Source organism: Drosophila willistoni, assembly GCF_018902025.1.
Source record: "Drosophila willistoni isolate 14030-0811.24 chromosome 2L unlocalized genomic scaffold, UCI_dwil_1.1 Seg196, whole genome shotgun sequence".
NCBI lineage: Eukaryota > Metazoa > Arthropoda > Insecta > Diptera > Drosophilidae > Drosophila > Drosophila willistoni.
In genome coordinates, this window is record NW_025814048.1 from 5,896,747 (window position 1) to 5,924,243 (window position 27,497).

Here is a 27,497-nt window from a genome sequence, read left to right on the forward strand (position 1 = left end):
TATCGATATCTGTATGGCCAGTATTGCCAGTATGTTAAAAAGCCCCTATTTAGCATCTGGCATCACCGCATTCTGTTAACACATTTTTCAAGTCTGTTAACTTTTTCTCCGCTCGTTTGTGTGTTTATATGCCTTGAAAATAATTAAAAATAAAAGTTAAATATTTATTCTGAACACCACAAATTCCAATAAAAAAAGCAAAGTGTTGTAAGTGCTGAAAGTGCAAAACAGCGAAAGAATTAATAATACAACTACAAAGTATACCAAGGTGAGTTTTGCCCAGGCGACGCTCAAGCAAAAGCGAAAAAAAGGAGGCAAGGAAAAAAAAAGAATTTGCGAGACAAATAAAAATGCAGGGACATGTGCCAATGTGTGTGTGCGCGCTTGTGTCTAAAAGTGAATTTTGTGCGTTTTTCTGTGCATATTACTGTGAACATCGTTTTTTCTTCGCTTGTGCCCATACATACAATTTGGGGAATTTTTTGCAGTTTCATTCCTCCCCCACCCCCCTTTCCAATCACCCTGTTTTCTTTTGGCTTGCTTTTGCGCTTCTCCCCCTATTTACATTTACAACCACCAAGCCATAGAAGAATGCTTGCTGCTCTATTGCTTTCTCGCTTGTACCAATATAGGCCGGCTTCTAGCAGCCAAAAAGTAGAAGAAAAAAAACGGGATACAGAGTCGTCGTTGTTGTTGTTTTACGCGCGCGTGAAAAACATGAGGAGAAAGAGATTGTGTGAGAGAGAGAGGAAGTGAGTGAGAGGCGGCAAATTAACCGCATGTGCCGGCGCATAAATATAATTACATATCTTTGTTTTTTCTCTCTTTTCTTCTCTGCTTTTTCCAAGATAAAAATCAAAACAAAAAATACGATAGTTTCAAGCAAAAAAAAAACTCCCACGCTTCTTCTCTGGCCAAACTGAAAACAACCGAAAGCAATAGCAAAAACCAACAAGTCTTGGGTTCATTGCTCCGTTAGAGACTTATTAGGAAAAAGAGGCTCCTAACCTATATTTTATTCATATTCTTCGTGTATGCTGCTCTATGGAGTTGTTGTTGTTGTTGTTGTTATTGGAAGCCTCTGCTGAAGCTGCGATTGCCAGACATAACAGTTGTTAATCAGCCATAAGAGGGAGACGGAGAGAGTAGTGTGGCAAAAGATTAAGAGAGAGAGTAGGTGGGGGGAAAGATGTTGTGGAGCTGCAATATAACTTTTGTTTTTTTTTTTTTTGCCAATTTTCAGTTTCTGTTAATTCTTTTGTTGCGAAAAAAAAATATATAAAATTCGCTTTTATTTGTCATATTTGGAATGTGTACGAATGTGACAAAGAGACACATTGACTAACAGAGTGGCAGAGTTAGAGAGTGAGAGAGAGAGAGGGTGGTGGGAGGCCAGAGAGCAGCGTCTAATTTGTCTTGTGATGAGGCAATCTCAAAGATATTTGCGTCGTGCGTTCATTGACATTGACATGGATGCTGCTTTATGGCAGAATAAAAAAATGTAGAGAAGAAGAAGACATTCAATACTCATGTTATCGGCATTCCGCCAAAAATGATTGATGAGAAGATGATTTAACCTTTACTCTCTTATAGGCGGGGGGGATCTCTAACTGTAAGTCGCTATCTATAGAGTACTTTATCCCTTTTCAGTTGTCGTTGTCGCTCTCTGACAACTTTGTTCTCAATGCAATCAAACAATGAAATTGAAATTCTAATCTCGACTTTTAAATACCCTTATTCATTTTGCAAATTTAATTTTAAACCAAAATATTAGATGCAAAAGTAAATAAACGGCTGAATTTGTAACAAACAAGAAAAAAATTCAATGTCGATTTAGAAAAAATCTTTTAATAACAAGAATACTAAACCTTCATCTCAAGTTTCCAAGGACATATTAAAATCTATTAATTAATTAATTAATATTAATTTATAATTTTAAGAGCCTTTATTCTAAAAGGTGCGCTATATTTTGGCCAAAAAACTAAATATCTACAAAATAAAAACTTTAATTTGCAACTTAAACTACAGAAAATGGATTTAAACTTTGAAATACATATAAAATAAATATGTATTCAACAAAAATTTGTGAAATAATACCAAAAATAGAAAAACAAATGTAACAAATTTATAAAGAAATTCAAGAACAAAACCAAACAATTTATGATAAACATGTGACTATTTCGAAAAACAAGATTTACTGCTAAATGAAAGACATTTTTCGCATCTTATTGTTTTTAAAATTTTTGCCAATATCTTAAATATCTCAATCTTGAATACATCAATATAAAATTCTTCAATGTCATTAATAAATTTTGGCTACTTTGATGTATAACTATACTATTAGTTTTATTATTTCACAATTTTAATGTCTCAAATTTGGCCACCAAGTGCATGGACTCAATACAAAGTCAAATGGGTAGCTGCTGCAAAATATGTCTAAACATAAATATTTTGTTTGCTATTACTATTGGCTCCTATGATTTCCCCAGATGCGGCCTAGATACAAAAAAGTGCCGCACCTTCTCGTCTATACTTACATATGTATTTGTGTGTATATATATAATTTCTTAATATTTTATAATTTATCTTGTTTTTTATTGTTGTTTCTGTTTTGGTTTTTAGGCTGTGTTGCCCGCATTTCAATTTTTCAATCAATTTCTCTATATACATACATATATATTATTGTTTGGGAAGAAAGAAATAAATATATATACGGGTCAAATCTCTCTATTTTATTTTTTGTGTTGTGTTTGTTCCTTCAGTTGGAAAAGCTAATTTTTTTCTTTCTTTTCGTTGAGAGATTAGTTTTCAGTTTGTTCTGTGTGACGTCATGATTGTAATTAGAGATGCAACTAAATTAAATGTAACTTTTTGTCATGTTACATATATGACGTCAGGATTGTTTGTTGATTTGAAATGGGATTCCAAAATATCATATTATAAAACTAATCAATTACATATGTACATATTTTTAAAAAATCTCGATAAAGTTTTTTTAACCCAAACAAATAATGTTTTTCATTGAAATGATTATTGTAAAAAAAATATGCTTCGATTCAAAAACTATAATTTGAAATGCGATTAAGCGAGTAGTTTTTTCTTAATTACGTTTATGTAATAGTAAAAAAGATTATGAAGGATAACTAGAGAATTTTCGAAGTACTCGTTCAATTTCTATAGATCCTCAAATTTACGAAATGATTCCCTTAAAAATTACAGAATTTTCTAGTTCTAAAATCTTTACTTTTTGAAAATATTTTCTAAATCTCCTTTCATGAATTCTAATCCATCAAAATAATTTTTTCCTGGTGATAAACAACATGAAAATAGTTAAAACCAAATTAAATTAAACCGAACTAAAATAAACTTATTTAATTATAATCTTTATTAAGTTATTCAAGTTTATTTGAATTTGTTGTTTCCTTTTTTTCGAAGTTAGTCAATTCACTAATTTTTTCACTTCTTTGAAGGGTTACATCTAGTCAGAAAGGTAAACAAAAAAATCAATTTTACAAATAAATTCTAAAAAGCCCTTTTAATGTATTAATTTTAAAATTTCTACATATATTCTGTATGCATTTAACAATATTTAAACACACACGGCGCGTTAGACAACTATAAAACCTAAAATACTTTCAATATCGTTATAAAAATTTTAACAGTATATTCTTAAAACTATAGGGTTTTATTATTCGAAATATCACAAACAAAAAAATTATTTTTGAAAATTCTAACTAGATGTAACATCTTAAGTGTGTCAACTCACTCATTTTGTTCACTTATTTAATTCACTGCGCTCACTTATTCAGTTGCTCAGCAAACAAATTTTAGGATCTATTTTCATTATGACATTTTAAGCAAAGAATGAGCAAAAAAGAGCTAGTGAACAAAAAAAATCACGTGAGAACAATTGTTACCCCCGCTCGGCTTATTTTTTTTTGTTCTTTCAACTGCCCCTCCTCTTGGCGGATGTTGCTTCTAAATATTTTTCTACATTTTTATCGTCGTTTTTGCTTGTGACAACGTTAAAAACATGTTCCGCTTTCAAGTATTTTGATAGCCTTTTTTTTGCTCTTTTGTTTTTGCTTCATCTTCAGACGAAATGACAAATGTTGTTGTATTTTTATGCAAATTTATTAAACAAAAAAAACGAAAACGTGTTGTGTTGTTTGTTATTTGCCCTGCCTCTAATAAATATACATATCAACTAAAAATGCCAACCTTGATTTTTGTACATTAACAAAATGAAATTTCATATTGTCTCGTATTTTACTAGTTAATTAATTAACTAGATAGATTGCTTAGACCAGACAAGATGCAATTGCTTCCAGAGTGAGACTCATTAGTGTTAAGAGATAGAGAAAGAAAGAAAAAAAAGAAGGCCAGACGATAACAAGGCAAGCCAAAATAGATGGTATAGAAAAGAGAGGAGGGAAATAGGGAAAAAGAAAAACTACTTTTCAATCGAAGCCTTTTAATAATTCACAACAATTTTGGTTGTGGGTGTTGTGGGGGAGTTTAAGAGGGGATAAGGACCAAGAAGAAAAAGAAGAGACAAAGTTCTTACTAAAGTCGGTAGAGCAACCAACAACACATACACACACATACAGGCACACACACACACGTACACGCCATAAGCACATTAGTTATTAGCGCAGGGACCAAAGCCACAGGAGGTGGATGATGATGTCGATGAAGAGTATGAGGGAGACAGAGATAGAGAGTAAGCGAGAGCGGGGACGGAAGGAGGCGGCAAAACGGAGACACGCGATGGCTTGCCTGCCAACCTGCTTGCCCATGCGCTGACATGTCCATAAAAAGCCTTGAAGTGGCCACACACACAGACAGGCACACACACACACAAACAGCGGAGTAAAGTGGCGAGGGAAGGACGAACGAACGTATTCTATCTATTTTTCCCAGGGACGCAGGGTGAAGGGACAATATGAGAATTGTCAATTGTGTGTGCATTTCCTACTTCCTTCCGACTATGCCACCCGCCCTACCCAACCGCCCCTTCTCCCGCCCTTTGAACATTCCACCTCTTTACGTACCCTTGCCTCTTTTTTTATTTCGTAGCCAGTTTGCGTGGTTTGTTAGGTGGACTGGACACATTGTGGACGTCCATTAGCTGTTTTTCCGCTAAATTATAGAGTTGGAAATGCGCATATATGTACATATGTAAAGGTACCTACACACACACACACATATGTATGTATACCTAAAGGGAAGAAACTATCGGTAGGCGTGTCTCTGCATCAGAACTCTTTTTTTTTCTCTACATATGTACGTATGCTCATTGAATCAGTGATGACAACGTGACACGACTAATGAAGCTTATCAAGCTGATTAGAGCTCCTAGTAAATGAAAGTTCGTTAAATTTATATGGCAACATATCAATAAATTGATAGATAATGTTGATATTATTGCCTTCAGATAATCAGAAGAGGTCCAATCTATCATAAGTTAATAAGTTGGGTGAGATAAGCAGATGAAGAGAAGAGTCCAAAGGAAAAAAGGTTTCAAATTTGTTTCACCTTCTCTTAATATATTCTTATTCATCTACAATATTTTCTTAGTGACTAATGTAAGCTCAGAACTTTATTTAACCAAAATGTTAGTTACAGTTCTTTAAAAAGTCGATATAATTAGATTAAAGTAGTTTAAGTTTATTTATTCCTTTTTTGATTAAATTTTCTTGTCAGGACTTAATATTTTGGTCTTCTAACTAGAGCACTTGTCTGATCTTACGACTGTTTCGTGTCACGAAGCCATCTTTAGCTTAGTATAGAACCAATGGGCAAAAATATGTTTCTCTTTCCAACAGAAAAACCGCGCTCACCGCATAGTCCGTATGCCCCTTCCCTTTGCTGCTCTCCTCTTGAGTTGTATTACGGTTTTTTTTGTGGTCAGAGCCCACCTGTGCATGTATGTGTGTGTCCTGAGGGAGGGGACCTTATACGAAAAAAACAAAAACGAAAAACTTTTGGAGCGCAACTTAAATTATTATTATTTTTTTTTTTGTTTTTTTTTTTTGTATTTTATTGTTGTCATGTTCATGTTTTTGTTGTTGCTGAGTTTCATTGGGCGCGCGTGTGCTTACCGCCAAACACTGTTGGTCCTGGTCGTGGTCCTGTTCCTGTCAAAAGCTATTTGAACAGGAAAATGTGGACAGCAATCAAATGATTTTCACATAATTGCTTACCTGTCATTTATGTCACTTTCAGAAAAACACCCCACAAAATACATATATCAAGCAATGAAAAGTGGGTGGAGGCAAATCGAGGGAGGGAAGCTGTAAATATTTGATTAAAGAGCTAACTTTCAATATTTCTCTAGCTCTCTTTCTTGCAATCAATTTGGTTTTCAGTCTTCGGTTTTTACTCATTTCCGTTTTATGGAAAGGGAAGCAGAAGAGGAGGTAGCAAAAACTTTCTAAAATGTCCAATGTCTGGTGGTTTTTGAGCCTTAAGTCAGGCAATTGCCCTATAATTAGATCTCTGACCAAATGGTGGTTTGATTTGGTTTCGGTTGTGGGTGGTTTGTGGGTTGCCACGCTGTCTTGAACGGCTGTTAAAACTCTCAGGCACAACGCAATTAAGAATGCAACATAAAGTATTATAAATTTTCTATTAAATTTAAAGAAAAATCCGAAAAGCAAATTGTGCGGCCAACATCGATAAATTTGTGATGGAATGTTCGGTGTATGTGGGAGCCCGTCCACCTGCTGCTTGGACTTACATCCGAAACGTGTCAATTGCTTTGGCATACTTTGATTTTATGTCTATAATTGATTTCAAAGAAAGTACCAAAGGATCTTGACGATATTTTTCCTTCGCAAATGAAAAGGACACAGGTCTCTTTATGGTAGTGCTTTTGTATCAGGCTAAATTTCATATTCAAATTTGAAAAATTTGCCTTGGAAAAAGGATTTCCGTAAGAAGAGTGCGACGCGTAAAATATACATATGGGCGGATCTAGTACTGTAAAATGAGGAAAATAAGCTCCTTAAAGTATGCAATAGGCTGAAAGTATTCAATATATGCAAAAGGTTTATAGCTTTTCGTATGCCTTATAACAGAAAAGTTGTCCTCAAGCAATGCTTGATTTTAGAATTTTTCTTCATCCGCAGAATTTTTCAAAACTCAAATTCTTGGCCAACCTATTGCATACTTTTGGGACCGAATTTCCCTCATTTCCTATATTTCTGGTCAGCTCAACGAGACAAGTTCTATGAAGGCTGCTTTATTATTTATATCTAGGCAGGTGGAATCTGATATTTCCATTGGAATGGTTGACATTTTTGTTTTTTACCAGAATGTGTTGTCATTCAATCATGAATTGTTTTTTGAATTGTCTGCCAAAAAATGGAATTAACACGTAAACATTTTGGTGCTATCCTTTCTCTCACAACGGCAATTGACCGTGTGAGTCTTCGAAGACAAGTCGAATCCTTAGAAATTTGTTCGTGGTAGAAACACTTTAAAGCAAATGGTCTCCTGTTTTTTCGGCAAAACTATCTTCCGAAATATTCGAAAAATAAACAAGGTAAGATGATCATTGCTCTAACCAGCGTCTTTCTGACCAGCCAAAACGTCGATTTGATGGGTCAACCACCGTACAGCTTCAACTTGACCCCCAATAATTTCTTTTGGTCGTGTTTAACATCCCCAGAAGATACTATTGAGGCGTTAAAAAACCATGTTTTGCAGGTATCTCAAAGGGAGTGGAAATCTGCTTCGACAATTGGTGTAAGCGCATGCAAAAGTGTATAAATCAGGCTGAAAAACAATTTTTGATGATAAGTATTGTCATTTTCATTATTAGGCCACATAAATATGGCCCTCCTCCCAGAAAATTTGCACGTCTGCCACTGTATACTGCAGGATTATCTCTTTTGAATATCTCGGACTCCGACAGATCGGTCCACTATATCACATAAAAACAGCGAAGGCACAGTAGCATATAATAATTTTTATCACAAAACAGAACTCCAGAATTGCTATTACAACATTGCAAAAGAAGTTGTTTGTATTTGAATGTATAACGTTTAAATTTGTAATATTTTATTTTCTAAAGCTTTGAGTGATAAACAGAATGTTTATAATAAAAGAGCTTTGTAATTTTTGAAAAAAATCCGTTGAAAAGACAATTTGAATGCAAAATCTGCTTCTTATACTCAAGATAGGACTTTTTCCAGTATTCTATTCTAAATATCCTCAAATAGCCTTAGTCCACAATTGAAATTGATGGAATTTCGGATAACTCCGGATCTAATCAATTTCTGTAAGTGAGTTGTCAAGTTTTGTACAACATTTTTTTATCGAAAATTGCACTAATTTGATGGAATTTATTATTCTATGGGTAGTCTATACTTTTTTCTTTCCATTTTATAGTATTCAGGATCTTACACGTCAGTCATTTATAATGCTTTGTGTACTACAGGTCAAAGCAATTTGTTGCATTTCACACAGGTTATTTAGTCTAAGAAAGAGTAGAAGGAGATATGAGAAGTAAATGCAGTGTGTGTAGTAGGAGTTACTAAAATCTAACCTCGAACCTATTATTATAAATAGTTAAAGGGTCTATCTGACTTTGTCTTGAAGAGGGACCCTTTAAAATATGCATAATGTGAAAACATTCAGCTGAATATTAATTTAAAATTCATATAGAGTGAGTGAGAGAGACCTGCAGTCGCATCTTTATGCATAGTCCTCAGATATGGTGGCTATATGTATATTGTTTTAAAAGACTTGATGGAGGGCTTTCTATTTGGTTATTAGCCTTAATACTAAACTGTGAATTCATTAATTCCCCCAACACCCACTATCTAAAGGCAATTACTATATAATTTTCATATATGTATGTACACAACTTTATATACAAATGTATATGATAATGGGATATGTGGATTGATATGGAGGAGGAGGCAGGATATTATATAATATTGTTCCACATACTCGTTTTTCCTCTCGCTCTCTCTCTCTCTCTCTCTCTCTCTCACTCCCTCTATATGTATGCAGAATGGTTATAATGCATTTCTGTCTACATACAATTTGTCTCTATATTTTTCTATCCCTTATCTATTTGGATATTTTTCTGTTGTGGTCAATTTTTTGGAGACAATTAGCTTTTAGGTCTCTACTCTGGTTGCCTAGTGATCCTTTCAATCCATAACTTAACATTTCCCCTTTTACGATGTGTCCTGTCACTATACATTCAATACATTTGTACGATTTCTATTGGTCAGGCCATTTCCGTTTTTAACCAATTCTGTCTATAACATATCCTCATTGGTCAGAAAACTTTTTCAAAGGATTTTCACCTTTCGGGTATAAATAGTGGCGATTTCTGGGAAAATGTATTCATTAGTTTTTATACAGTTCATCAAGTAGGAGCTTCTTCTCGTGGTCTCTTTCGATTTCTAAATTGTATTCTTGTTTATTGTGAACAGAAGTGAATATTATTATATAACCAATCCACATCATATCCTATATTTCCATATATAGTGTGTGTCAAATATACAAAGACAATATGAAATTTAGTTGACATTAAGTGACAAAACTATAAAAAAATCAACAGCCATTTTGTGATAATCTAAAAATTAAAATAGGTAAATGTTTAAAACTCTAAAAGAGTTTGAAAACACTTAACATATATAATATAAAACTATAAGTTTGAGATTGAAATATACACAATAATTCAATTTGAAACTGAATTTGTTCTAAACAAATTAATTCAATTACTTCTAAAAGAAGAAAACTATTTTACAAAGATTATATAGAACTAATTAGCAGAAGAACGATTAGAATTTAGGTATTTAAGTCGTTTTAGAAGACAGTCAAAATATAAATACTTGGGTTCTTTAAATTATTCCGCTATTGTATTGCAAAAAGTTGTAGATTAACTAATTAGAAGCATTAACTGAATAACTATAGTCAAATGTAACGTCTAGTGATTGGGATTACTTCGTTGAAATATCTTATATTTAATCTTTGCTTCATTATTTTACTATATGTATTCCCATTTCATGTCATAAAATTTCAAAACAACTTCTAATAGTAGAATTGACTTAAGAATTGGCAGTTGAAAATGTTGTTAAGAAGCATTTTGGTAATAAAAATAGTCTAAGAATTTGTGATAAGACTGAATCTTATAATATTTTCAGTATATCTTGTATGTCATCGTCATCCTAATCATATTTAATTCAAATTCCCAAAAGTACAATGAATATATACTTTTGCTAGTTTATTTATTATCAAATTTGATGCAAGAACTCTAAGAATATTATACCGAGTCCAAGTTTACTTTATAAAACACCTCAAAGAAGGAATTATATGAAATCGATTGTTAACAATTTTAATCTCAATATTTGGTAGGGAGATGGATTCCTCGTTCGAAGTATCCAGTGTTACCATCTTTAATCTCGTTGAATATTTGGTTAGGAAATTTGATATTTGATCGTCACAATCCAAATTTAAAAAATTTGCTACCATAAGCAGCCAATTCCATTCACTTGAAAGCAAGTGATCTCCCCCCTCAGTGAAGCAATTCTATCTCTTCTATAAATTGTAGCCCTAAATTTTCTCCCACACACAACATTCATTCACCTGAGTCAGAGTCCATTGTCTTTGCTGCTGCTGCGCCACCATTTAATCTGTCGCCATTGAGGCTGGAATTGCTTGTGGCTGCTGCTGGACATATTTTTGACAACTTAACAATTGAAAAAAAAGAGCTGAAGTGCTAAAAAAAGAAGTAAAGTCAACAAGAGGGATTTATTTACTTGCCTTTTTGGGCTTGTGGGTAGACAGTGCTCGTCAATTGTCATACATTTTGTTTTTACCTACTTGTTAAAAAATGTAAAATAAATAAGTAAAATTGTCTATATTGGTAGGCAGACTTTAAGATACTCTTTAGTTTATAATATATATATAGATAGGCCCCATTTTGTTTCCGAATTGTTTTTCAATATAAATGCGTTTCTATTTCCAAAGTAGTAGCTTTATTATACAGTCTCCTGATCTTATTGGAATTTGGCACAGATAAAAACTCTAAAAATCTTTCAAAGGTTTAAATTTTCTGTTTGAAAAGTCTGACAAAGTTCAAAGTTTTGTTAATTACAATTTTGTTAATTTGCATCAAATATAATTAGTATAGCTTCTATCGATTTGGCATGAGTTTGTCGGATTTGAAATTTATATATTCTTTGGCTTTTTCAATATAAATAATCATGTCTGATAGATGATAGAACTTATTCTATAATTTTCTTCTAAAACTAGTTGGGAATTGCAATAACTGAAGCAAAAAAAGATTTTCACAAGCAAAGTTTGACTAATATTTCAAAAAGGTCATAATCTAAACACATAATATCTTTCAAAAAGTTTTAGAATATGTTAGTTATGTTTTACTAACAATTTGTAAGTTAGTTTTATTAGTTTTAGTCCGAATTACTTTTCACTGAACATCTTAAAATGAGTTAAAGCACGGCAAAAATGGGTCAAAATTCGACGGGTAAGAGTAAAAAAAATTAGATATTATGTGGAGGATTCTGGGACTAAGGTATCTACCTTTGAAAGCAAATGTTTAAAGCTTGTCAATGTTAGTTTTTGGGATTCATATATTCCATTATGAGGACTTTGTAGCATCTTAAAATTAGCTATGTGTTATCATTGATTTTCAAGCATTACAGTGATTCATAATATATAGATAGTTTTAATTAGAAGCATCTAGCGACTCTTAGACTCTTATAATGCTACCACTAAGATCTCTGTTTAGTAAGCTCTTTCGTTTATTTTTTAAAGCACTTACCGACGCTTTGGCAATTTTAATATAACCCAAGTGCACTCTATAGGGTATAACAAAATAAATATTGTTTTCTACAAGCGTTGGCTGTTTGGTATTTCCTTAGATGAAGCATCGACGCGGAGATAGATAGATGGATAAATCAAGGCGGAGATCAGGGGGCGGCAAAACATTTTGCTGCAAGTCAAGTTGGGTAGATGCCACTTCCAATTGTACAGAAAAATAAAACTGAGACAAGTGAGCAGCAGAGCAAAAAAAAATAACAGACAGCAAAGCCCAACAACCAGTTGAATTTGAAATGGAAACTGTGTTTTGTTGTTGTCTATTGGAATTGTTTTATAATTGCGGCTTACAATAACAACAACTTGACTCTTGTCAACCCACAATGATTGAAACACGGCGGCAGCTGTGTGTGTGTCTCATATTTATTTGACTTATTGTTAACTGATCCAATTCCAATTTCAGTTGCCCAGTTGCCTCTAAAGTTATCTAACCTACTGCCGTGTCGACTAGGTGATTTATTGAGTTTTTTTTATTGTTTGTTTTTATAGGAACATCATTGAACCGACAATGAAACGTGAAAGTAGTGATGGTGATGCAGCCCAAGATCAGAAGCGGAATCGACGTAATGAGGAGACTGTACGCATACTAATACCAAGCAGTGTAAGTCCTAATATAATAGAAACTTGTAACAAATATTTCATTAATTTATATCTCTTTAGATTGCTGGCGCAGTTATTGGCAAAGGTGGACAGCATATACAAAAGATGCGAACTCAGGTACTATTAATAAATACCAAAAAAAATACAAAAAAAAAAATTACAAAAAAAAATATATAGAAAAAAAAACCACGAAAATTCGATATAAAACATCGAAGTGCGTAAATGATATCACAAAAATTGAAGCGTCTAGTATTATTTTATTTTCACTTAAACCTTAAAAAAAAAACCAAAAAAAAACAAGATTTAAAAACAGTTTCTTAAATAAATTATGCTCTCCCGACACATTTTTACCCCCCTCCAGCGACCAAGCTCAGCCCTCTGAAGAATAGTGTGTCTCTCTAATGTCTTGGCAAAAACCATAAAAAATCAACAAAAGAATAAACTCCAACCCACAAATATCCCCCCCTTAAAATCCTTCTCCCGCCACCACCCCTTATATCTCTCCCCCTCTCAATCCCTCTCTTTCTCTCTCTCTCTCTTTATATATATACATATGTAAATCTCTTTATCTCTAGGTTGGGATACCTGAACCTGAAGAACATGCTGCTCACTAACTTTTTTCTCTATCTTTGTTTGGCGGGTCTCTGCACTCTGCTTATACTCTTTCTCACTCTCTCTCTTTCTCTGTCTGTCTCTCTTTCACTCAATTCTCAAAAAGTAATATTTAGGCGCTCAAATATTTGTATATATATATATTTTAAAAAAAAAAACCAAAAAATTGTTAAAAAAAAAAATCACAAAAAAAAGGAAAACAATTTTACACGCTTTTTTAACCTGTTTTTTTTTTTTAACTAAATGAAAAATTTTCTCTCTCTTCTCTCTTTCTCTCTCTCTTACGCCCCATTATGTAACCATTTATTATAAATCGAATTGAATTGAAAAACGACCAAAATATACATATATATATATATATTCTGTATATATGTATATCGTCACGCCCGCCCGCCCGTCTGCCCGCACTCATCACTCTGCACAACGTGTCTTCTGGGTCTCGTCTTCTATGGTTTATGTTTAACCCGAAATATATGTATTTATATATATATATATATATATATATATAAATCTGAAATCTGAACTACTACTGGCCCGCCCGGAACTCTATGAAAACTATATAAATAAAAAATATAAAAACAAAAAACCCAACCAAAAACGATTGTTCGACCGAACGCCCGCCCGATCGCCCGTTTGCCCGTTTTTTTTCCAACAATATATCTTATATCTCTTTTTATACATATATCTATATCTATATATATATATCTGAAAACTCCATGATGGGCTCTCACATACTATATATTCCCCATTGTTGTAAATCTTTTTAAAAAACAAAAACAAAAAACTTTTGGTTTTGGTTCCTGCTCCCTCAAATGGCGTTAACGAACTATGAAAACTGAATAATTTTCTCAACGCCCGATTATAATAATAACAAATGCCCGACTGACCGCCCGCCCGCCCGACCGCCCGATAATGCCCAACCAACCAACGCCCACCAAAAAATATAAAAACCAATCAATCAATCAATCAAACGACCGAATGACCAACCAACCAACCAACCGATTGCCCGCCCGCCCGTGTCTTCTTCGTCTCCAAAAAAACAACAGTATAAAGCCACAGTGTCTGTCGATGATTCCCAAGGCCCCGAACGGTAAACCATATAATATGAAAAATCTCATTTTTTAATACCTTCTTAATTTTTTTACGTACATATCTACCTACTCTACTATATAAATATATATATACTACTTATATAAAAAACAAAAACCAAATATATAACTTACAGAGATCTTTAGCCTTAGGTTAGAAACTAAGAAAACCAAGAATTGTATAACGGAAACGGAGATCGACAAAAACAAACAAAGCCAATGTTGAGATATCTCCATATTTTTTTATATAAACACCTTCCTCCTTTATGCTCTTTGAGATTTATATTTTTGGAAATCAAAAAAACAATATTTTTTCTTGTTGTTGGCCCGACCGAATCTGCCGAGTCCACCACCACCATATCCCTTTTAATTCTCACTTTCTCGTACTCCGTGATCTTTCTCTCTATTTCTCCTTTTCTCTCTCTCTCTCTTTGTCTGCTCTCTTTTGCGTTGTCCTGTAATTTTGATGCTAGATTATTGTGATATATGGATATATGACGATGACGATGATAAGACAAACTAAATCTTAACTAAAACTTAATATGCAATACTAATTCTTGGCACTCAATCGATTAACCAATCAATCAATCAATTAAACAAGATTTAACAGAATAGTCTTGCACGGCTTGAATTAAACTTTTCAAATGTAATAAATTATAGTACCTACTAAAAATGGAAATTATTGCCGTTTGCTGTTCCCCCCTCCAATTATATATTTTTTGTTGGAAGGTTCTCCAATCCAATCCCCGCCCGTCTGTCTTTTGTGTGTTTCTGTGTCCTTGTTCCAAAAAACCAATAAAAAAAATCAAAATATTTTTACTTCAACCCAAAAATCTCTCTCTTTCTAAGAAATTCTCTTTTTTTTGTTGTCTGTCACTTACTTCCGCTCTGTCTGTCACTCTCTTTCGCTGTCTTTTACCCCTCTTTGTCTCTCTATAAGTAGTTATTAAATTCAGTTTTAAAGTATAAAATTAATGCATTTGTAATTAATGTGTATTCAATATAAATATGGTTTTTCCTTCCCTTTTTTCTTTTTTTTTTTCTATTCTGATTCCACATAAATCTCTCATCACAAAAAAAAAAAAAAAAAAAAAAAAAAAAAAAAAACAAATTAAAACAACACAAAAATCACACCAACAAATTTTCTCTGCACGTTAAATATCCGAACACAGCACCATACAAATTTCGGCGGATATCGAGTCGACATTGGAGATAATTACCGAAATGCTGAAATACTTTGAGGAGGTAAGTACAAAGGAATGCAGAAATTATGAAATTAATTACTAAAATTTCAATTTAAATGCAATTTACAGCGCGATGAAGACTTTGATGTGCGTCTATTGATTCATCAGAGTTTGGCTGGATGCGTTATTGGCAAAGGTGGCCAGAAGATCAAGGAGATACGTGATGTAAGTACCATATTAAGTAGATTTATAGTACTATAATCTGTATTAAGTTCAAAATCATAATAGGGTAAAGAACGAATTACTTATGATTGGATAAATTGTTAGAATTTTAGAAGGGAAGTGCGAGATCTTCCTGGAATGAGGTTATGAAATCAAAACTAAAAGGAATCAGGGTAACACGTATGTTCTTTTAGAAAAGACCTCATCAAAACCAGCTTTTAAGGTTAGATTTTTAGACTTTGAGAACGTAGGTGTGCCACATAGACCTGCAAAACGCTCATCAGAACAAAGTTAAGAGGAATTAGACCGAATCCGTATGTCCTTTTAAGGAATGGTTTATTCAAACCCATTTCATTTGTGGCCCCTTCTTAATATCTTATAAAATAATATATAATCGATCAAAGACTACTTAAGTACTCGATTATGCAATTATAAAACTTTTAATGTCTTATGATTTTAACTAGGTGAAGGTTAAGATTGTATATTTTAAATACAGCATGGGAAAATAAAATTTCAGTAAAGGATTAATAGAACTAGTTAAAGAACTGGAATTAAGAAGTAATAGGAAATGTTTAGTTTTAGGAACTAGATCCTTGAAAGATCTTTAAAAGAGAGAAAATATAGTTTTGACGGTCTTAAATATACTTCGTATTGACTTCAATCTATCTGTCTGAACTGTCGAAAAAACTAAACAAAGTGCGCAAAATTCGAATTAACACTTTTTCATTGGCCAATACCATTCTGCTAAACATGTTTAATTATTGTTTAAGTATTCACCGAATTAACCGAATAAAACCAAAGATGTGAGTCTCTGTTAGCAAGATAGAACAAGAGCATATGTTATTAAATTATTTATTTCAAATCTATGGTCGACTGTTAAACAATTTTATAATAACACTATGGGGTTTTAAGTTTTGTTTTAAACGAATTAAAAACAAATGGTACAATGTTTATGATGTGATGAAATTTATGTACATTTTTATGTAGATGATTTTTAGAATTTCACTTTAAAAGATAGTTTTCCATGCTTGTCAATATAACGGAAACTTTTGACATTTTCGATAATTTGTCGAGTCTTGATAATTCGAACCATGCTAAATCGAAAACATTAATATTTCGTAAAAAACTGCCCTTGAAAAAACTTTGTTAATTCGTAAAAACTCCATACATTCTGGTTCCCTCGTTAATTCGAAGTTTTTCTGTCTACGCGATGATCTTACCTCTTATAATTTGCGATTTCGTTTCAAAACCTCTTGTAATTCGTAATGCTTGATTAGGTCTCGCAGACTATTATGCATGACGCCTTCATGTGCGAAATTTCGGTGTTCTCTTATTGGATTTATATTAGTTGGCTCATTTTCTTTGAAGCGTAAAGACGATTCGTAAAATTGTCATGCAAACGTTCTCATAAAACACAATCAATTTTACAAAAACAAGACATAATTTCAACTATATTGATAATGGAGCAAAAAAGAAATTGATGTGGCAAAACAATTCGGAATTGATCCATCAACATTAACTTCAATTCTTAACAGAATGGAATTTATTATGGGAACACCCGCACGCAGTCAAATAAAGGGTTAATAGCCACATGAATAGCCAAAGTAGAAAAGTCTTTACTTTTGTGGCTTACAAAATGTCGACAGAAGGCCCGGTGGTAAATCGAAAACCTTTGTAATTCGTAAAAAATTCTGTTCCCTTGCCATTTTGAATTATCGAGATTCCATACAGCTTTCTGTCTAGTTTCAATAATGAGAGCTATTCTCTATATTTAAACTAGACTTAAAGGAAGTCAAGATGTCATTAACATTGCGTTTTGTTTGTCCTGTTCAACTAGCCAAGCGTAAAGTGTTTCTTCGTGTGTGTGTGTCAGTGTCTGTAATGAAGGCCGTTAAAGAAATAATTCTCTTGTTATTATGATTATTATTATGTTATGCTAGAGCAGGCAGCAGAATTACATATCCTAATTGTCCTACTATATGTATGTAGACACACATGCATACAATAATGTATGTGTGTGTATAACCCGCATTCAGTTAAGAGACATGTTTTTGACGTTTTACCAGAGGAAGGAGCCGCAGAAGGTAGAAAGAGTTCTACTCTGCCTCCTTTCGGTTCATTCCTTTCAGTCACGTGAAGTTGAAGCCCGTCAAACATATAACATTTCAATGTGTGTGTTTGTGTGTGTGTGTGTATTCTGCGCTTCGATAGATTCACAAACTTTTTATACATACCTAGAGCTGGGGGTAAACACGTAAGACCTGAGCCACATAGTTTCATGGGAAGGAATTTAACTGTTGGATACGACAGGTATACACACACACACACACACGGACTCACACACACACATGCTATAGAGATCGAGACTGACTGCATCTGCAGCTGACATCTACTTCGGTGAGTGGCGCTGCTGCCGACTCTTTCATAACGCACTTGGTACTACAACCCTCTCAGACTCCCCCTTCTCGTCCTCCTCCTCCTTCTGGTGGAATGTGTTTTCATCATGACCATTTGAAGCGTTTTTCAATTGTGCACACAAATCCTGGAATCAATTGCCGTCTCTTCTATCCATCTGTCTCTCTCTGGCTCATTAATTAGCCATGAGTTAAATTGAGTTTTGTTGTAGTCGTCGACGTCGTCGTCGTCGGCGTTGACGTCTGTGTCTCTGTGCCAAAAGTGGCTGCATTTTAATTGGTTTGTATGTGCATATTTCATTTTCAACCTTTTTCTTTTTCTACTATTACTCCTTGTCGCTTTAGTATGTTTAATATTGCATACTTTTTAGCGTAAAGCAATTCCATTTTGTCTGTCTGTCTGCAGCGTGCCAGTTCGCCCCCTTTCCCCTCTCTTTCTCTCTATCTATGTCTCCACCAACTCATGCATATTCATATTTTTGTATGCTCCTCGCTATGGAGGTCAACAAGTCCTAGGCGGCAAACAAAGCGCACAGCATCCTTAGTCCTGGTAGCTTCTTTTTCATCTTTTTGCTTAACGTGGATGTGCAATGTCTTCGTTTGTTATTATAAATTTCTTAGTGTCGTCCTCTTCTCATCTCTCTTTTTGAATATAAAAATTGTTGCAGCTGTCGTCCTCGTCGCGTCCTTTCCTTCGTCTGCCAGCAGATGATCTTAATGCAGCCTTTTAAAAGATGGAGCCATACATACTTACTCACTCCTCCTTCTCCTTCTCGCGTACATATGCTGCTTGTCGTTTCTACCTTTTTTCTCAGTGTGTTTCAAAAAGGAAGTCTGTCTGTCTCTTCCATTTCTTTTTAGCTTTGTTGCGCTGCTGCTGCGGCCAACTGGCTAAGCAGCTGTTTCCTTTGTGAATGAAAAGGTCTTTGGTCTTGTTTCTCTCTTGGCTCTCTCTCTGAGAAAAAAATAAAGCCGGTTTTGTCGTTTGGTTAATGCCCAACAGGAGGTTATCTTTCTTTGGCAACGAATTGTGTATATGTGGGACAGATGAGCGAAAAAGGACATCAGATAATATGAATGTTTCGAAAAACTTAAATGCAAATGTTTAAATATGCAAAATTAACAAATCATCAAGGTCTTTGAGTTGTTTACTTAGAAGATAAGATCCTACTGTCTGTATTAACTTATTCACGGGAACATACTAAACTTACTTAACTGCAGCGGGTGCAATAAATATAGTGTTATATTCAGCCTTGACTGCGATGGGAGCCTATCAACTGAACTCGCTTCAGGATGAGGCACAAACGAACTATTTACGAACTCTTGGCTTTCGCTAGACAAACGGATATGGGAACAAATATAAGCTATCGTTAGGTATTCTGCAAATCCGACAGCACTAGGGACCCCAATCGATCCATGGGTCCATCGGCTTGACCTAACCTAGAATGGTAAAATGTCTAGCCTTGGCACATCTTTCTTTAGGAAACTGTTTTTCTTATATGAACTAGAAGTCTGGTGGCTTATGGCGCTTTTCCCAAAAGTGTTAAGATTAGAAATGGGCGTCGAGGACGGAATTTTACAGAGATCCCGGCTCTAAAATGATGGAAAAGATTGGAATCTAATATAGAGGACTATAAGGATAAGTTTGCGTCTAAAAGACCACAATATTTCCTCAGGTTTTTGAAAATATTGAATATTTCCATATAAGTTTGATTCTGAAAATATCAAATAAATTAGAAAAATTCATGAACAAAATGTTAAAGTGACAAACATTATAAAATGTTAAAAAACAAGGACAATTTGTACTTCTTAAATTCATAAAAAAAAACACTGTGAAATAAAGATAATAGTGCTAAGAACTTAGTAAATTGTCCTTGTTATAAAAGCTTGTTAGGCTCTATTGTCAATATCAATAACTAGCTTAGATATCGAAATTAATATCAAAATTGTTCACATATTTCTTAGCAGTACAGATTAACATTGTTGTCGTAGCTTGGCATATAAGCCATTGTGAAACTAAATTTCATTAAACAAAAAGAAAAACATAAAGAAAATAAGTGGGTTGAAAATTGTAACTTTATTTTAACCTTTAGGATGAGAACCTATTGAAGGGTTAAGAAGGATCGAAGAAAGACTCTTAAGCCATTTGTTTGAATTTAGTTAAAGTTCTTAGCTTACTTAGCGGATATCCTCCTACTATATATAGAAATGCTTCGTTCACCTTGAAGTAAATAAATGAACACAGATGGATTTAGTTTTTGAACACATTTTCATAATTTTTCTAAAACTCACGCACGCGTGCATTTGTGTTCGATCATGTTACAAAGTATGTGTTATCCATTAAATTTTGTTGTCCTGTGCCATTGATCCATCCGATGGCATCTGCGCGGTAACAAAAATAATAATAATGAGCAGCAGCAGCGGCAGCGGCAGCAGCAGCTGTTGGGCTCATCTCCTACTCTTCTTCTTCTTCTCCATCCCCCGCTCGCTCTCGTTTTGATCCTGTGCAAGCGGCGTGCAGCCGTCGTTTTTCATTGTATTTTTGGGTGAATCCAAAGTAAATCCAAAAATTGCCCTTACCAAAATGCAGCGTGCCAATGGCAGTTTATTTTTTCCTTTTTTGCTTTTAATTCTCATTGTCGTCGTCTACCTTCTGCTGCTGCTGCTGCCTAAGGCTTACAATTGTTGCTTTGCCTCTTTCTCTATCTTTCGCTGTTGCTGGCTCTCTCCCTCTTTTAATGAATGCCTAACAGGTGCTACTCACACTACAGGAACACATTTAAGTATGTATGTGTGTGTGCATGCTGGTATGTTCGTGTATATGTGACATTCCTTTGCCTAGAAGGCAGCTGTAAGAATGCCGGCCGCCCGTTCCCCTCTTGTACCGCTAACTATCTATCTGCTGCTCTTCTTCTTCTTCTTCATTAAGGACATCTGTTTTCTTGACATATTTCTGGAAAAACTTTGATCACGTTGATTAAGAAGTTTTAGTTTTAGTTTGCTCTATTTGAAGGTAAATGAAAATAGACATGCCGCAGGAAACAAAAAAAAAAAACGATGAGGGGGGAGGTCTAAGACAACGGAAAGAGCGAGTGTAGAGCCAGCAAAAGAGAGGGTGAGATAAGGAGAGGCCTTCTTATCAATATCCGGTTTAGGTTTTGCGTATGTTCTCAACATCAAATTAGTTGTTGCTTCCTGTTCCTTTATAATTTTTGTTTTTTTGTGGGAGAAACAGTGGGTAAACATTTAAACGAAAACTTTTTCAATTAAGTAAATAAGGAAAATTAAGTGGCTTGCATTTTCAGTTTAATCGCAACTTTAGCTTTTGCAAACTTTTGTAATTGCAAAATGCTTAAACCTCACGTTTCTTGGCTTAATATGCTAGAGAAAATTATAATCCCTTCAATTTGTTGTTTTTAATGATTTATGTACATTTAGTTTATTAGTAGTTGGAATGGGAGAGTGGATTACCCCCTCTATGTCTCTCTCTGTTTCTCTGATCATTAAATGTGAATTTTATAGTTTTCATCTACTTTATAAATACCATCAGTTGGACTTGTCCTAGTGCTTGTCTTTACAGGGTATTTTTGAAGTCTTAAGATGATTGTTTTTGCTTATCAATTTATGGTGGACAAATCGTTTGCTCTTCCCTTTGCCTAAATTAAAGTTTTGCTCTCTTTATTTTTTTTCTCAAACTAAAATACATACAAACTTGTAAAGAAATTTATGTGAACCCCCAAAGTAGTGTCAAGAAGTTGTTGGTTTTTTGCTTATTATTTTATTTTGCGGCAAGTTCCTGCGCATGCGTTTTGTCTCAAAAAAAATTTAAAAAAGAAACAACAAGAAAACAAATAATAAATAAATAAATATGAAAGAACAATAAAAAAATATATACATACATATATGAAAATGCCAAAAAAATATAAAGAAAAGAAAAAATTGTTAAGGCGAAAAAATACACCGGTTCCGTTTTTTCCCCTGAGCAGCAACAGCAGCAGCAGCAGCAGCTGCCATCTATTATACAGCAGCCTGCTGCGTATCCTACAGGCAGCAGCAGGAACAACAACAACAACAGGAGAGTATTAAATGCCTGTCTCAGCCTGCTGCTGCTGCTAACTCTCTCATTCTCTCTGTCGCTATGCTCTCTTTATCTCCTGCTCTGCAGCGTCGCCGGGCTCTCTCTCTCTCTCTCTGCCTTGCTACATCGTCGTCGATGTCGTCCTCGTCGTCGTCGTATCCTTACATGGTAACTGTAAAACGTTGAACCCAATTAGTTCAACATTGAAGCTGGTCGTGAACGGTTAACCGCTCCTCATCCAACTCTCTAGATTCTTTCGGTGCACTTCGTGTGGCAAAACTGTGAAATTGTGTCAAATAGAAATTTAAAAAAAAAATTGAAAACAAAAAAAAGTTTGAAAAGAAAACAAAAACGGAAATAATTTTTCAAGGTACAACAACAAAGTTTTAAATTTCTTGCATTATTTTGTGACAAGGGTCTCTTTAAGCTCGCTCTCTCTGTTTCTCTCAAGTGTCAACCCAAAAGCATGCTAAGCTTTTTTTTTGTTCTTCTTTCTTACTTTATCTATGTGTGTCACACGCATACTACTCACACACACACATAGCGATAGAGACAAAGAGTCGTCTCCTTTTATATTCTAAATATGTTGTCATGTTTAAATTTAATAATAAAATTCAATGACTCACTCCACTCTTCCCCCACCCATCCATAGTCCTTTCCATTTTTAATGGAGATAACAGAAGGACAAGGAGAATGGGGGGCGCAGAAGAAGCACTTTAGTTAAATTTTTGATGTCGCCATTGTTGTCTGGGGGCTCAGTACAACACGCAACGCAACGAGTTGTCGCCTATAGGGGGTTAGTTGGGGACATGGTGGAAACTACAAACATGACGCAGCATTTGGTCATTTGGCCACACACATTTTTACACACACACACACACACACACACAAAGGAAGAGAAAACACGCAATGGGCTTAGAAATGATGCAATCGTCGAGGCATAAACTCCAAAAAAAAAGGGAAAAAGGAAACTAGGAGCCAGCAGCAAGGAAAAATTGATGGGGATGGGGAATAGGTGGGGGCTCGACAGGAAGCCCGCCTGATAGGCATATCAAGGAAATCAGTTTGTTGTTGTCGGTCTCACTCACTCACTCTTTCCTCTCCTTGTTCCTCTCTTGTCGCGTCTCTACCTCTTAAGTGGCTATCGAATTTCACATTTACACTTCCGCTGCAGACAAACACATGCACTGATGATGGGAGAGGGGTAGCACAAGAGAGAGGGAGGTGTCGAGAGAAGAGGGGCACTTCCTGTCACTTTACATTTTTTTTTGGGTAGCAAAGAGGAAGAAGAAGCGCAACCAAAGCCGCGCGCAGCTGCCTCGGTATGATGATGAAATGTGGACGCAGGTAGAGAAGATGCTTCTGTTTGATACCTTTTCATTTTTTTTTTTCGTCCTGTCAGTCAGCAACAGCAGCAGCTGCTTTTACTAAGGATTCTCACACACACACACACACACATACACAAACAGTTATGCAGTGGGGGGTCAGTGTCATGGTCAAAATTGATTTAAACCTTCATATGAACCTTGACCAAACGTTGTTCTTGATGCCTTAAAAAGGCGCCCTTACTTTCTGGGTGTTCTTTTGGTTTCATTTTTTTGTGAAATTCTTGGAAAAAATCACACACCCTGAGAATTTCAAAGAAACGAGTTTCAATATATTTTGCATAGCATAAGTCAAGGGGCTGCAAATGAATACTGCTGGATCGTGGTTTAGAGACACTTGTTAAACTTTTTAGGATAGTAATAGATACCACAAGGGTTTTCCTAAAATATTCGATGAATTTTTGGACAAAATCATGTCAAATCATATCTTTTTCATATAGCATAACCTAGGGGGCTGTAATACAAATGATAAGAAATTAAGGTTGCAATAACTTCAACTAATTATTTTCTTGTTTTTCTTTTTGTTTTATAGCGCATTGGTTGCCGTTTCCTTAAGGTCTTTAGCAATGTGGCTCCACAGAGTACAGATCGCGTTGTCCAGACTGTCGGCAAGCAGAGTCAAGTCATTGAGGCGGTGCGTGAGGTTATTACCCTAACACGGGACACGCCCATTAAGGGGGCCATTCACAATTATGATCCCATGAACTTTGATCGCGTCTATGCCGATGAATATGGTGGCTATGGAACTGGCAGTGGCAGCACTCGTCCCAGTCAGCGCGGCAATAACCGCAATGGAGGCGGCGGCGGCGGCGGATCTGGCAACGGGGGAGCCGGCTTTGGCAACAATGGCGGAGGAGGCGGCGGTGGTGGAGGTCGCGGTGGTAGTGGTGGCCGGGATCGCTTCGGCGGCGGTGGTAATGGAGGATCTAGCAATCTAGGCGGTGGCGGCGGACAACGTGGTGATAATCCATTCATCAACCCGTGGGCCAACAATGGAGTTGGAGGCGGCGGTGGCGGTGATGTCGATGGCTTTGGCAATAATGGCGGTAGCTCTGGAGGATTTGGTGCCAATAGCTTTGGTGGCGGCGGCGGACCATTTGGTGGAAATAATTTTGGCAATAATGGCTTCGGCGGTGGCGATTTTGGAGGCAACGGTGGCACCAATTTCAGTCAGAATCAGAGTACCAACAGTTTGCCAAGCTTGAGTAGCTTCAATCCAAATCAAGGCGGCAGCGGCAATAGTCTACCCAGTTTGGGTAACTTTGGCCAGACACAAGGCGGCGGCAGCTTGGGCAATGGCAATGCTAACAGTGGATCCCTTGGTGGAGGCGGTGCTAATAATGGTGGTTCAGGCGGTGGTTTCAATGCCAGCGGTGGAGCCGGCAATGCTGGTGGTGGCGGCTCCAATGGCAGTTCAAATGCTCCAACTAATATTCCTCAAGGACACGATCCCAATAATAGTACACAGGTTACCATACCAAAGGAGGTGAGTGACTATTAGTTTACTTCTTTTAGTCCTATTAACTAAAGTTTACGTTTTGTCTTTTCAGTTGGCTGGTGCCATTATAGGCAAAGGAGGTGGCCGCATACGTCGCATCAGGAACGAATCGAGTGCTTATATTACAATCGATGAGCCCCTGCCCAATTCAAATGATCGCATCATTACCATATCGGGCACACCCAAGCAAATACAAATGGCCCAGTATCTGCTGCAACAGAGGTTGGTGTCGCAATCAAATTAAAATCAAGTCTCTTCTCAATCTCAATCAATCAAACCGATCCAACAACAAGTATGCCATCTCATATCTCATCATATTTCTTAAAAAAAAAAACAAAATCTCAATCAACAAAATTCCATTTAACCCAACAATACACATACACATACAAATACATATATATCATCATCATCATCCCTTCCCATCCGATCCATCGCGTGTGCTTGCTAAAATCTGTTTTCTCTTACCAACTGCTAACTAACTCTTAACTCTCTAACTTAACTCTGGGTTAACAAAATAAAATCAAAAATTGTGTGTGGTGGAATGCATTCCGTATGGAAGACTAGTGATTTTGTTGTTTGGTCTTTAATAAAATTAACAATAAATCCCTTGTCTTCTTATGGCGTGTATTTAAAGCTCTTCATTTGTTGTTTGTTTGTTTGTTTTTTTTCTCCACAGTGCGCATATTAACAAATCGAAGTACTAAAAAAAATGTGTCTACTATTATATTTACATTCCATATTCATCCAAGTTATCTCGCCCCCTTTCCATATAACACATACATATACACAGATACATTTTTATCCCTCTATTTTTCTGCTCATTAAAAACTTTATTAATTAAATGCCAACAACAACTTTTTTCTCTCTCTCTCTCCCTGAATTTTTTCTATAGCGTTCACGAAAATGGCAGACGAAACATTTAAGTGGGCAACAACATAAACACCACCAACAACAACAACATTAACAATAACTCGATACTAACAACAACAACAACAACATGAATATTAAGAAAAGATGTGCTGCTTAAAATTTACACCCAAATCAACAACAAAAAGGAAAAGTCCAACATAAAAGGAGGAGGAGAGCCAGAAGAGCAACGATGATGATGCTGATGGAAGGAAAGAAGCGCCACCACCCCCAAAAATAATATATATATATATGGAAACAAAAATTTCTTTTGATTTCTTTACTAAGTTTTAAGTAAAAACGGAAAATATCTTCATAAATATATATATATATATATAATCTATATATATATATACGTCTAATCACTATGTGTATGTGTGCGGCCATGTTCTTTAACGTCTAGGCCAAAAGGAAAGTCATCCTTTTTTGAAACAAAGAAATGAAAACAACTCTGTATATTAAGAAGAATGAACAAATAAAATATAAAGAAAGATTGCTTTGTTTTTAATATATGTATGTACATATGTGTTGGAAATAGAAAATACAAATTTAAAAGAAAAATGGGAAAAATGAAATTTCAGCGGCAATAAAGATGTATGAAATATAAATTAGCATTGCATACTTCTAGGCTTTGCAGTATTAAAAATTTATTTTGAATTTCTTGTTATCAGTATGACTGTATGAGAGTATGGCCAACATGCTTGTCTTGGGTAAAGTATAGTAATATAATTATTATTAGGACACAACAGTTCTTTTTTGATTGAGAGATCTTGGTAGTTTTTTCCAGATGAAATTAATTTTGCTGCAAAATGTTTGAAAAGAGAGTCTATCAATGCTTATTAACATTCATCTTGCCAAAAGATATCTTGATATAACTAAATTATTTGTGATTTTCGACTATACTGATACAAATTTCCGCGTGTAAATAAGATTACAGTGTTTTGTAAAGTTTTAATTCTTAATCTACCAATTTTCAGTTAATTTTTAACAAGTTAAACCTCGATTTCATTCATTAATTTTAAATAGCACTCTTAATGGAAAATATAGTTACTGACAGTAAATAAAAACATGATTGCAGTCCTCGTTGGGTATTCACCCAATAGATAATTCTATCTAAAGAGCCAAGGCAACTGAAGAACCAGAATCCAGATTCGAATCCCAGGCCTAAGTATGGATGTATTTAGCGTCCAACCCTTTGGCCACAGCTGCTGGTCTTTGTAAAAAATTGACAGTTAAAACAAATAAATTCAACAGATAAATATTTATAATGATAATAAAAACATGATTCTTAAAAATAGTCAAAAATTTGTGTTGTCGGCTTGCGCAGAAAAACAAAGTTCACTCTAAATGTTGAGTGCACCCTAAAAGTATGGCACAAAAATTTTCATAACCAAGCGGACACAATATTAAAGAAGAAACATAAAACTCTTGATGAACCAGTACTCCTGGCAGGACTATTAAGGACATTATGGACAGATGTGGCATACATTTGCTAGCAGTAGAATTATTAAACATGTTTTTTTGTACAAACAAACCACTTGAGGCAATTAAATGTGTTGTATATCAAATATTTTTTATTATTCACATTATCATTAATATTCTTTCGATACTTAAATGATTTTTCAGCAAGTGGGTCAACGCTTAA

The 27,497-nt window shown here is 35.0% G+C and overlaps 1 protein-coding gene across 2 annotated transcripts; it reads left to right on the forward strand.

Moving 5' to 3' along the window:
- Nucleotides 1–73: 73 nt before the first annotated feature.
- Nucleotides 74–26,345, forward strand: LOC6640443 (heterogeneous nuclear ribonucleoprotein K homolog). Of its 2 annotated transcripts, XM_002063231.4 has the most exons (9): nt 74–268; nt 12,355–12,466; nt 12,526–12,582; nt 14,124–14,167; nt 15,338–15,410; nt 15,479–15,574; nt 23,981–24,934; nt 24,999–25,168; nt 25,839–26,345. In XM_002063231.4, exons 2-9 carry the CDS (start codon nt 12,374–12,376, stop codon nt 25,867–25,869), a joined length of 1,518 nt encoding a protein of 505 aa, XP_002063267.1. In that variant the 5' UTR covers nt 74–268; nt 12,355–12,373; the 3' UTR covers nt 25,870–26,345. The 2 variants fall into 2 exon arrangements, with proteins under 2 accessions (XP_002063267.1, XP_023037893.1); XM_023182125.1 differs by lacking the exons at nt 74–268; nt 12,355–12,466; nt 14,124–14,167 and having other exon boundaries at nt 12,532–12,582.
- The last annotated feature ends 1,152 nt before the right edge of the window (nt 26,346–27,497 follow it).